This window comes from Schistocerca piceifrons, chromosome 10 (assembly GCF_021461385.2).
Source record: "Schistocerca piceifrons isolate TAMUIC-IGC-003096 chromosome 10, iqSchPice1.1, whole genome shotgun sequence".
NCBI classification, from domain to species: Eukaryota; Metazoa; Arthropoda; class Insecta; order Orthoptera; family Acrididae; genus Schistocerca; species Schistocerca piceifrons.
In genome coordinates, this window is record NC_060147.1 from 133,243,805 (window position 1) to 133,257,331 (window position 13,527).

The window sequence follows — 13,527 nt, forward strand, 5'->3', positions numbered from 1 at the left end:
ACGGAACTGACCTGGAGCCAGGCTAAGCGATTTGTCCCGAGAAATAACAGGTCTGTTAGCATTTTGTGCTTTCCGTCTCGTCACCTAAGAAGCGCGCGTCAGTGCTGGAGTTTTCCTGAATATTATTTGATTCTTTTTAAAAATTAAGTGACATTCGAAGCTGTACTGTTTCTTCGCCCGTCTCTTTTTACTTCTGAACTGCAACTGCTCACATCATTGTAGGCTAATTGGACCGCTGGTTGGCCAGTGCTGTCCAAGTTTAATGTGCCCGCGTCATCGCACAGTCTACGTGCGTTTAACACAGCGTAAAGCGTATCCTCATGATAGTACATGACTGTACTGGTCACAGTTTGGCTTCCGCTCCACTTGAGACGAAATCGAATGAGATTCAAGCAAACGCGGATGAATACATGGCGTAATGTTTACACCAGGTTTACTCTTGTGATGAACAGAGTATTCTCTCTCTGGTTTTGGCGCTCAGGAAGAATGGGCTGGCATTCCTCTGCATAAATCCCGAAACATGATCGTCCGTCGTGTGTCCACAGTGGCGGCGCCGGTCTTCCTGAGCCCCGTCTTCGTGCAGCCTTCGGGAGCGGCGGGCGCGGAGGCGGCGGGGGTGGAGGCGCGCCCCGGGGGCGGCGGGGGCGGTATGGGCGGCCAGGGCCTCCTGCTGGCGGCGGTGCTCAGCCCCTCCCACGCCCTCTGCTCGCCCAGGACCTCCTCCTTCATCGGTAAGTCAAGCTGCCACAAGGCCCACAGTCTCCGAGATGACACGCGTCAGAACCGTGCTACAGTGGTTTCAGAAACGTGATACTGAACTCAAGTCGATATCTTGGCCACCAAATTGTTAAACTAAAACTCCGTCCGAACAGGCTGTGAAGGCTCAACGGTACCGACCGGCCGCCGTGTTGTCCTCAGCCCACCAACACCACTGGAGGCAGATATGGAGGGGCATATGGTCAGCACATCGCTCTCTCGGCGGTATGTCGGTTTACGAGACCGAAACTGCTAGTTCTCAATCAAACAGCTCCTCAGTTTCCCAACAGTGCTAGTTAGACTGGATGGTCACCCATCCAAGTGGGCCACCAAATTCACGTAACCTAAATCCGATTGTACCCGCGTGGGATGCTATCGGGTGCCAACTCCGTGTCCAGAAAGCAGCGGCCCGTAATTTTCGGGAACTGCTTGATCCTCCAGAGCCTACAGAGGACTTGTGGAATCCAAGCCACGCCTAATCACTGCTGTTTCAAAAGCGGACCAACACGCTATTAACATTCTATGTCACGGTGTTATTTGCCAACCAACCGTAAATTAACGTACAGTTTTAAGGAAAACACTCGTATATGCACGATGCTGCTGCCTGGCAATACACACAGTCTGACTGCATCGAGCTAGCCTGTGTTTAGCGGCTTTATGTTGGCAGGAACACTTCAAAATCGATTATGGTTGCTGAAGGTCGGAATTACGTAAATGCACCGGAAAACAGCTGGAAGAGTGAATTATTTCTGGAACTTCCTTCACATCTAATTACATTTTTAAAGCATGTAAAATTATGCTTAATGATATAACAGATTATTTCCATGTCTTTGAACGATCAATAATACCATAATATATTCACTTTGTTGCCATATGACAACAAACTTAAAATACTGACTAACCAAATTAAATGAAACTATATTCATCCTGTCACATAGTATTTTGTGTGTCAGACTCTACCCTGAAATATTTTATTCACTGAAATTGGTCTTAAAAAAAAAAAAAAAAAAAAAAAAAAAAAAAAAAAAAAAACACGCGATTTACCGTTAAGCATTTGGTGATAATATTTTGTCCATTCGTCGTACGTTTCATGGACATTGTTCACAGTGCATTTTCCATATTTTCACCATCATCTCACCCGAGGTATACGATGCTAGGATAATCAATCACAGATTCTTCCGAAGCTTTGCGTTACGACGAACGACTCTATAAGAACGGCGCCATAACTAGCCTTCGAGAAGACCCTAGAATAAATGATACTTTTGTAGAAAGTGATATTTGGCTATCGGCTAGAGACGTGGATTACGGAGCTCAAGGCTGTAGACTCATGTTATGCTAAGTTCTAACATTCCTTTTTTTTCTATCCGCGTTTGTAACAGATTCTGGGACTCTCTTATTAACGTAACAGAAATATATTCTGCAATGTTCGATGTACCGGGTAATCAAAAGGTCAGTATAAATTTGAAAACTGAATAAATCACGGAATAATGTAGATAGAGAGGTAGAAACTGACACGCATGCTTGGAATGACATGGCGTTTTATTAGAACCAAAAAAATACAAAAGCTCAAAAAATATCCGACAGATGGCGCTTCATCTGATCAGAATATCAATAATTAGGATAACAGAGTAAGACAAAGCAAAGATGATGTTCTTTACTGGTAATGCTCAATATGTCCACCATCATTCCTCAACAATAGCTGTAGTCGAGGAATAATGTTGTGAACAGCACTGTAAAGCATGTCCGGAGTTATGGTGAGGCATTGGCGTCGGATGTTGTCTTTCAGCATCCCTAGAGATGTCGGTCGATCACGATACACTTGCGACTTCAGGTAACCCCAAATCCAATAATCGCACGGACTGAGGTCTGTGGACCTGGGAGGCCAAGCGTGACGAAAGTGGCGGCGGAGCACACGATCATCACCAAACGAGGCGCGCAAGAGATCTGTCGGACATTTAGTGAACTTTTTTTTTTTGTTCTAATAAAACCCCATGTTATTCCAAGCATGTGTGTCAATTTTTACCTCTCTATTTAAATTATTCCGTGGTTGATTAAGTTTTCAAATGTATACTGACTTTTTTATCACCCGGTTGTTTCCATATAAGAACGCTCTATCTCAGGAGTATGTTCGATTTTGTGGCTTCAGTGTGATTAGAAAAACGAAAAATTAAATTGCTGTGAGTGAAACAAGCAGGAATGGCATTTGTTTCCTTGCTTGTCACAAACGCACTGAGGTGACAAAACGTCACGGGATACCTCCTAATGTCGTGTCACATAGGCTTGTGGACTGCGCAGTGGAGCAAATGGACGTGGCAGGGACTCAACAAGTCGTTGCAAGTCTCGTGCAGAAATATTGGGCCATGCTGCCTCTACAGCCGTCCACAACTGCTAAGGTTTCCCGGTACAGAATCATGTGCACAAAATGGCCTCGAGACTATCCCATAAATGAAATTCACGTCAGACGATCTGTCTGGCCAAATGATCCGCTCGAATTGTGTATAATGTTCTTCAAACCAATCACGAACAATTATGGCCCAGTGAAATGCATTCTCATCGATTAAAATCCGTCGTTGTTTGGGAAAGTGAAATCCACGAATGGCTGTAAACGGTTTCCAAGTAACCGACCATAAATATCTCCAGTCAATGTTCTGTTCAGTTGGACCAGAGGACACAGTCCATTGCATGTAAACACAGCCCACACCTTTATGGAGCCACCACCAGGTTGCACAGTGCCTTGTTGACAACTTGGGTCCATAGCTTCGCTGGGTCTGCATTTCACTCGAACCCTAACGTCAGCTCTTACCAACTGAAGTCCCGACTCGTGTGACCAGACCACGTTTTCCAGTCGTCTGTGGTCCAACCGTTATGGTTGTGGCCCGGGAGAGGAGCTGCAAGCGATGTCGTGCTGTTAGCAAAGGCACTCGCGTCGGTCGTCTGCTGCCAGAGACGATTAACTCCCAATTTCACCGTACTGCCCTAACAGATACGTTGTCCGCCGCTGGTAGCTGAGTGGTCAGCGCGACAGAATGTCAATCCTAAGGGCCCGGGTTCGGCTCCCGGCTGAATCGGAGATTTTCTCCGCTCAGGGACAGGGTGTTGTGTTGTCCTAATGATCATCATTTCATCCCCATCGACGCGCAAGTCGCCGAAGTGGCGTCAGATCGAAAGACTTGCACCAGGTGAGCGGTGTACCCGACAGCAGGCCCTCGTCACAAGACATTCACATTCAACAGATACGTTCGTCGTTCGTCCCACATTGACTTCTGCAGTTATTTCACGCAGTGTTGCTTGTGTGCAAGCACTGAGAACTCTGCGTAAACGACGCTGCTCTCAGTCGTTAAGCGAAGGCCATTGGCCATGTGCACTGTCCATGGTGAGAGGTAATGCCTGGAATTTCGTTTCTCGAGACACTCTTCATACTGTGGATCTCGAAATATTGAGTTCCCTATCGATAGTCCGCAGCTCGTGGTCGTGCGGTAGCGTTCTCGCTTCCCGCGCCCGGGGTCCCGGGTTCGATTCCCGGCGGGGTCAGGGATTTTCTCTGCCTCGTGATGACTGGGTGTTGTGTGATGTCCTTAGGTTAGTTAGGTTTAAGTAGTTCTAAGTTCTAGGGGACTGATGACCATAGCTGTTAATTCCCATAGTGCTCAGAGCCAGCCCTATCGATACCCGAAAGGAAATGGTCCCATGCGCTAGATCCTACTACCATTCCGCTTTCGAAGTCTGTCAGTTACCGTCTAGCGGCCATAATCACTTCGAAAACCTTTTCACGTGGATCAGCTGAGTACAAATGACAGCTTCTTCAACTCGCTACCCTTTTGTACGTCGTGTACGCGGTACTACCGCCATCTGTGTACGTGCCAGGTCCTATGGGATTCCAATTCGCTTTCACAGAGAGTACTCTACTGCATTGGCTCCTTGCTTAGCTTGCATTTATCGCGAATCTCTCGCACAACGTAAAGTCCCGAGCGACTGGAAAAAATCGCAGGTGACGCCTGTATATAAGAAGAGTAGAAGGACGGATCCTCAAAATTACAGACCAATATCCTTAACATCGGTTTGTTGCAGGATTCTCGAACATATTCTCAGTTCGAATATAATGAATTCCCTTGAATCAGAGAAGTTGTTGTCCATGCATCAGCACCACTTTAGAGAGCATCACTCCTGCGAAACGCAACTCGCCCTTTTCTCACATGATATCTTGCGAACCATGGATGAAGGGTATCAGACGGATGCCATATTCCTTGACTTCCGGAAAGCGTTTGACTCGGTGCCCCACTGCAGACTCCTAACTAAGGTACGAGCATATGGGATTGGTTGCCAAGTATGTGAGTGGCTCGAAGACTTCTTAACTAATAGAACCCAGTACGTTGTCCTCGATGGTGAGTGTTCATCCGAGGTGAGGGTATCATCTAGAGTGCCCCAGGGAAGTGTGGTAGGTCTGCTGTTGTTTTCTATCTACATAAATGATCTTTTGGACAGGATGGATAGCAATGTGCGGCTGTTTGCTGATGATGCTGTGGTGTACGGGAAGGTGTCGTCGTTGAGTGACTGTAGGAGGATACAAGATGACTTGGACAGGATTTGTGATTGGTGTAAAGAATGGCAGCTAACTCTAAATATAGATAAATGTAAATTGATGCAGATGAATAGGAAAAAGAATCATGTAATGTTTGAATACTCCATTAGTAGTGTAGCGCTTGACACAGTCACGTCGATTAAATATTTGGGCGTAACATTGCAGAGCGATATGAAGTGGGACAAGCATGTAATGGCAGTTGTGGGGAAGGCGGATAGTCGTCTTCGGTTCATTGGTAGAATTTTGGGAAGATGTGGTTCATCTGTAAAGGAGACCGCTTATAAAACACTAATACGACCTATTCTTGAGTACTACTCGAGCGTTTGGGATCCCTATAAGGTCGGATTGGGGGAGGACATAGAAGCAATTCAGAGGCGGGCTGCTAGATTTGTTACTGGTAGGTTTGATCATCACACAAGTGTTACGGAAATGCTTCAGGAACTCGGATGGGAGTCTCTAGAGGAAAGGAGGCGTCCTTTTCGTGAATTGCTACTGAGGAAATTTAGAGGACCAGCATTTGAGGCTGACTGCAGTACAATTTTACTGCCGTCAACTTACATTTCGCGGAAAGAGCACAAAGATAAGAGAGATTAGGGCTCGTACAGAGGCATATAGGCAGTCAATTTTCCCTCGTTCTGTTTGGGAGTGGAACAGGGAGGGAAGATGCTAGTTGTGGTACGAGGTACCCTCCGCCACGCACTGTATGGTGGATTGCGGAGTATGTACGTAGATGTAGATGTAGATGCATAACTGTATGACGTGAGTTATGTCACCTCAGTGTATTTGGTTATTTGTTTCCGAATATGTCTATATTTCCGACAGTCCATACACATGAGGGAGAAGGTTGTGTCACTCGCAGCTTGCTGGTCGACTGCTATCGACTTCTGCGGTCGCATCAAGTCACACGTCATTCCGACGTCAGTGGGTGGCAAGCCACGAGCTAACCGCAGCGGTGCGTCGTGTTGCAGATCCGATGCAGGCGGCGACGTACGACGTGCCGCCGCCCCCGCAGTCGGCGGCCGGGACGCTGCGCCGCGACGCCGCCCTCAGCCTGGGCGTGGGCGGGCTGCAGCTGCACCACATGTGCACGACGCCGCCCCCGGCCCCGCTGCCGCTGCCGCCCCACCCCCAGGAGCTGCAGCACGTGTACGAGGAGCTGCCCGCGTGCTGGCAGAGGCCGCCCCCCTCCTGCCACTAGTCGGTCTCCAGCCTGTGGGATGAAGGACATGGCTGGCCCTGTTACAACTGGCCAATACCACGCGTGTTCCCGGTCCATTCGAGTGTAATGGATTACCTTCTGGAGTGCGCCATATCCTGGTACCAAACTGAACCACCACATGGTCCCAACTCAAGACCACTGTCATTTTCAGTCTACGTGATCAATAGTTTCAGAAGTGTCAATGTCTTAGCAACAACCTGGGCTGCTACAGGTAGCTGTGGCCCACCTGAACTACTACATGGCACTATCACTGAACCCTGTTGTCTTGTGTTGCTGTAACAACTAAATAAAAAGTGACAGTTGGCCTAATTGCAGTTACCACAGGGCTCTATGTGTGGACCATTTTTCTTTTCTCCTCTTATATTCATGTTCCCTTTAAAGATCGCTGCCGTCTAAAATGTCTTTTGAATACCAGAACCACCACAGGGCTCCAACTCCAGACCACTGCATTTCCAGTCTAGATTATCGAGATAGAGTACAATGCTTTACCGAGCGCCAAGAGTTCCTCAAACAGCTGGGAGTGCTGTGAGACCCACTGAAGCACCACAACCACCACAGGACACTATGTCTAGACCGCTGTTCTCTTCAGTCTGTATAACTGACCTAAAGGCAGATGGCGGGTAGGCTGGCTACAACTTGAGATACCATCAAGTCTCTGTATGTCCACTTTTTCAGTGATGGTTGTGGGACTCAGCTATTCGATACAGGATGTCAGTTCAAGCACCGTTCAGTCATCTAGTTTTCAAACTTATTTTATTTGGCTACCAGTTTCGGCAATTTACTACGCTATCTTCAGGTCCCTGACCGACTTGTAGGAAGATTCCATCTCAGTTCTGATCAAAACGGGCCAGCAGATTTCGCTTGCTATGGCGATACCTTCAACCGTCATCTGCAACTGCCGACAGATGATGGTTGAAATGATCGCTATAGCAAGCATAAATCTACTAATAACAGTATTGCTGGCCCCTATTTTGATCAGAACCGGGATGGAATCTTCCCACATGTTTTTCAGGGGCCTGAAGATGGTGTAGTAAATCTCCGAAACTAGTAGCCAAATAAAATAACTTTGGAAACCAGATGGCTGAAAGGGGTTTAATTTGACATCCTGAGCTACCATCGGTCCCCAAGTCCTACCCATTTTTATTCTCAGCTCCTACGAACATAGTCGATTTATTGTTACCTTTTGAAATGCCAGGTATCCTAATGGCGGACTGAACTACCACAGAGTCTCAACTCAAGACCACTGTCATTTTCAGTCCACATGATCAATGGTTTCAGAAGTGACAGGTGTCCTAGCGGCAACCTAGGCTGCTACAAGGGAGCTGTGGCCCATTTGGACTGCTACATGGCATTATCTCTTAACTCCTGTTATCTTCTCTTAGCATGACAACTAAAGATAAAGCGGTAGGTAGACTAGCTGCAATCTAAATTACCATGGAGCTCTTTGTCTGGACCATTTTTCTTTTCATCTCGTATGAACGCAGTCTATTTAAGGGTCGTTGTCGTCTAAAATCTCTTTCGACAAGCAGAACTACCACAGGGCTCCAACTCCAGACCACTGCATTTCCAGCCTAGATAATGGAGCTGTGTGGCAGTGGTTTAAAAAGTGCCAAGTACCCTTTCAATAACCAGGAGTGCCATAGGACACACCAACGCAGCTGAACTACTACAGGATGCTATTTATAGACCGCTGCCATCTTCAATCGGTGTAACTAACCTGAAGTCAGATGTCAGGTATCCCCAAGATGCCATGGAGCTCTGTGATACATTTTTATTCTCAACTCTGATGAGCAAAATCGATTTAAGGATCATTACCTTCCGAAATTCTGGAGACAAACTGAAGTACCACAGGACTCCATCTCAAGGCCATTGCTATTTCAGTCTGCATAATCAAATCCATGACCAACGGTTTCGGAAATTCCGGTTGTCCTACTACTGTAGGGACCTGCACCACGCTTCAGCTGCTAGCAGAATCTGTCTCCAAAGCCTTCTTATCTTCTGTCTGCGTAACAACTAAAGATGTGGTCTCGCTACAACCTCAGTTACCACGAACACCATTTTATTTTCAACTCTATGACTGTAGTCAGTTTAAGTGCCTTTAACTACTGGAACTACTATTGGGCTCCAACTCAAGACCATGGCACTTTTCAATCCAGATAACAGAGTTAGGGATTCATTGTTTCATTAGTGTCAGATGTCTTGACAACAACCAGGATTGCTGAAGGGCAGTATGATGCAGCTACAGGGCATTATGTCTCGACCACTGCTGTGTTTAGTTTATTTACATGAAGTAAATATAACTTGTCAGATAATCTGGTTCCAGCCTCAGCTACTATGGGGCTCTATACACCAACCACTTACATTTTCAATCTAAATGAGCATAATCAATTTAACACTCATTAATTTCTTAAAAACCAGGTACCATGGTAACGAACTGAACTATCACAGAACTCTGTTTCTGGGGGACTGTTTTTACTTTAGAAAGCGTCATGTGTCGCTACTCCTGTAGGGCACAATGGCACACCTCCTCCGATACCACAGAGCACGTAAGCTAACAAAAGGCCTGATAGCCTGGTTTAAAAGTTGGTTCTTTGAATATGTACAGACGCATGATCGAATTTGAATCATAGTTTTTGGAGTGCCACGTATCCTGGTAATAAATGGTGCTACGATGGAGGTCGTCCATTGCTGGTTTGTGCCTAGCTAATCGAGTTAAGGACGAATGATGAATGCTCTCTCAATAGCGCCAGGCGTGAGGGGAACAGTCTCAATTGTTGCAGGGTTCTATGGCTGTAATTCTCATATTTTCGGTCAAAATAAAAAAGTTAGGACAAAATACTTTCTGCTGTGTCAGATTTTTTGGCAATAGCTTGAATTACCACTGGGCTCTATGGCTGGACTCTTGATAATTATAGTTTCTATAATCGGGTTAATGAAAAAGTACTTCTGTTAGTACTGCAGGACATTTCGAAAGGAGCGTACGAATCCCGAATACAGTCTGCGAAGCGAGAGTGAAATCTGGACTGGAAGTCTGCTTTATTGGACCAGCAGATTGATTTTTAATCATCGACCTCACGACTCTTGTGATACTGTCCTCCACCTTCTGCTGATCCAGTCACCACCGCGTAACTACTGTGCCCAACATCCTCTAAACTCCGTTCTACATATTCTAGACCTATCTACTCTCTGTTAGTTTCAGCACCCAACACTCCCTCCTGAGTGCCACAGCAAACGTCCCAGTATCCTGTTCCTTCTCCTCCCAAGACTATACCACAAACTTCGTTCCTCGATAATTACTTATTCGTCGTTCGTTTCTTTTCTTCTAGTACTGTTTCATCCGTAAAATGTGATTTTCCCTCCCGCTTTCTGGCCACTTCAGAGCAGTTTCTATCACTCTTCTACCATTGAGTCCCTCCATACTCAATACTTCTTCCCTAAACACTTCTCTCTTAGTTGTTTCTTTAGCTTTTATTTTATTTTTTAAATCGTTTATTTTATTTCGTGTATCCAACTCGCTGACTTTTTATCCCAGAAATATTCGACGATCTTTTGGTTATTGTACTGTCCTGCATTCGATGTAAATAGCTAAAAAATGACAGTCTTTCCCATTATTTCCGGTGTTTTTCCTATGTTTCGATAAATTTCATCATCAGTAAGTAATTTCCAACCTTCCACGCGTTATCGTGGGCCTAATATTTCACTCCAGATCATCCTTCTAGTATATCTAATTTATCTAAAATATAGTTTCGTGTTAGAAATTCGCTTATACGTAGACTTTCTAGCCTGACTGCTGTACTGTAATGCCTTATTTTTCCATTTTTAAATAGGCGTTTGTTATTGTAAAGGTATGTAGCTATACGATGTGCCCCTCCCATTTTATGTGTCCTTTCTTCTATAGCGGCTTCTTCGGAACTACTTTATTGGATTATTTCCTCAATATATTTAATTTTTTTAACCTTCTCTATTTGTCCAGTATCTGTTTTCAGAAATTTAGTTGCATTTTTAATGCTTGTTAAAAATGTATTTTTTTCCCGCACAAATTCTTGGGCCAGTCCTGTTGCCTACTTCTTCTAAAGGATTGGTTTGTATTATAGCACATGTCACATTTCAGAAAATATAGCAAAGCTATCTGTATATGCGAGATAGTTTGCTGCAATATTTCTGTTTCCTCTTACCAACCTTACTGGGGAAATATTACGGTCATTCAGTTGCGCATTCAAAATTCTCAGTTTTTCTCTGGTACACGATTAAAAAGAACTGGGGATAGGCTACCGTCTTGGCGTACACCTGTGTTTATCTCGATTTCACTCTAGGTACCCTGTCTGTGCTTTGTTTGTCCACTTTTAATGTTCTCCGTCAACACATTACAAATATTTCGAGTTTCTTCTTCTCGGAACTTATAAATTGTTCCATGCTCCAGACGAATTCTTTCAGGAACTCCATCCTCATTTCAAAAATATCTGCTACCAGCAAAGTTCTTTAGATGAAGAAAGCTCTCTGCGTCTGTGCCAGTATATTCCTGACGCCTTCCTCACTTGGATCATGCTTTGCAATCTTGCTTCCTACACAGGAGAATCCTGTCACTGATGAATTCCCAATTTTGAGAGGAAGCAAGTCGCTACTGCACTTTTTGCTGCTTTTCATCCCCTTCGATTTTGCTTGAGCGATAGGTGCTGTCCCTTTCCTTCGACAGTTCTTCTATGTCTTGTTCACGTAAGCCCATGACTACGGTAATGTAGGTCTGAGAAAACTTGCTGAATTCATTAAAAAACCTTAGATAGAGAAATTTGTCAAACTGCCTATTGGCTTCTGTCTCGGGTTCTTCGGCCGACGTTCATCTAATGATTTTTCTGACGTTTCGCCAGCACGAGTGGCTGGCATTGTGAAAGCTTCACCCTCCATTGCCGGTGGTGAACTGGAGCCGTGCTCGCGGCCACAGACTATATGTACCTGGCGCGCCAACGTCCGAGGGCTTCTCCGCGGTCATTTCCGGTGCGGTTCTCCTCTTGCTACCTGCGACGGTCGTTCGCTGCAGTACGGGAAGCCAGGATCCGTTTACCTTAAGGTTTTCCTCTTTCTTGTTGAAACTGTTCGCGTGTTTTTGGATTTCTACAGCTTCTCTGAACCAGCGCGTGTAATAGTGCTTCTCTACAGCCAACAGTTTCAACACGCGAACAGTTTCAACAAGAAAGAGGAAAGCCTTAAGGTAAACGGATCCTGGCTTCCCGTGCTGCAGCGAACGACCGTCGCAGGTAGCAAGAGGAGAACCGCACCGGAAATGACCGCGGAGAAGCCCTCGGACGTTGGCGCGCCAGGTACATATAGTCTGCGCCCGCGAGCTCGCCTCCAGTTCACCACCAGCAATGGAGGGTGAAGCTTTGACAATGCCAGCCACTCGTGCTGGCGAAACGTCAGAAAAATCATTAGATGAACGTCGGCCGAAGAACCCGAGACAGAAGCCAATAGGCAGTTTGACAACAAGTGGCCACGAAAGCCTTAACAATTTTATAGAGTAATTTGTACTTGACACAGGGTATTTGGCTGACTGTACTTCCATTTTTAGTTGGCAGTCTTCTGAGTTTAGCTCGTCAGTGATTTACAGTTATGATGCAGAAAATGGGTAGTGTTTGGTTGCAGAGCTCGTTACTGTAAAACATACCGCTGGTGGGTCAAAACTGCTGAACATTAAGAGAGTTGCGTACACAAGAGCTACGCCGGAAACTTTCAAATTATGATGCAGTTAAGTCGCCAGAGCGTGTCGTGAAAAACAAACGACAGGTTTCTGCATGTTTCTCTTGTTCTAACAGCTAACATTCAGTCACGGACACAGGTTTCACAAATATGGTGATGTGTAAATCCTGTAGAATGCTGCCGTATTCCTAACTTACGCTAAGGTTCCATCTGCAGTTGGTGACTGTCTAACTCGAAACGTTAAGTGTTCCACTTTACAAGTCTTCCCAAAATATGTTTGCGACCCTGCGAAAAGAAGACTGATACAAACATTCCTGTACGTGAAGTCACGCCAGAAACGACGAGAAGCCTTCAGTGCATGAAAGTCGAAAGGGAAAAACAGCCAGCTTATAGCGCATTCGAGATATTAACAGAAACGAGGTTCCAGAACTCTATAAATATTTACACCACTTATACTCGACGTAATATTCAGAATACTCATTTGATTCATTTTTCAAATGCAATTACAGCTGTACAAATAGAAGAGCTTTACATAAAATGGCAGAACTGTGTACTGTACCTTGTTTGTAAATATGTGTATCAAATTTTGAAATAACAATAAAAGAACTTTGTAGGTTCACCTGTTTTTGTCGTTATTAATATTTCGTCCAATATGTGTATATTTTCCCTCCTTTCATCATTACTTGATGAGTTGCCACCCATGCTTTGTAATAAAGTACTGTACGTCATTTCGGGCATTGTTCTCTATTTTATATTTGAACAATGAAGTACGTGAAAACAATTTATTTCTCAAAGTTCGATTTTTTTTACGAATCGATAATAGGTAAACCATTAAAAGACCACAAAAGGTGCTCGTTAATTTTGTGTGTAAGGGTCGGCTGACAAACTGAAGCCGCGGGGGATTAGCCGAGCTGTCTAGGGCGCTGCAGTCATGGACTGTGCGGCTGGTCCCGGCGGAGGTTCGAGTCCTCCGTCGGGGAATGGGCAACACCGACTCAAAGGAAGGCCTCGGCGCTTGTTCGTGACGTCACGTCAGCTAAGCACAGCGAACGCCAGGTCTGTTGCAGGCATACTCATAATGGTGGTGTCTCCCTCTCTGACACAGGAAAATGTGAAACTATTGGCGGTAGTTGACCAAAACACATTGTTCTGAGAAATTTCTGCAGTCAATTAATTGTGCAATTCAGTACACTTCTTTACAAACAGTGTACTCCTGAAATTAAATTTCCACCTGTTTTAAGGACTGACATACAAAAACAACTTCATGGTCCAGCAGCAACAG

At 45.2% G+C, this 13,527-nt stretch overlaps 1 protein-coding gene across 1 annotated transcript; it reads left to right on the forward strand.

Moving 5' to 3' along the window:
• The first annotated feature begins 649 nt into the window (after window positions 1–649).
• Window positions 650–6,875, forward strand: LOC124718767. Its single transcript, XM_047244380.1, has 2 exons — window positions 650–731; window positions 6,304–6,875. The coding sequence occupies exons 1-2, from the start codon at window positions 650–652 to the stop codon at window positions 6,531–6,533; spliced, it is 312 nt and encodes a 103-aa protein (XP_047100336.1). The 3' UTR covers window positions 6,534–6,875.
• Window positions 6,876–13,527: the final 6,652 nt, after the last annotated feature.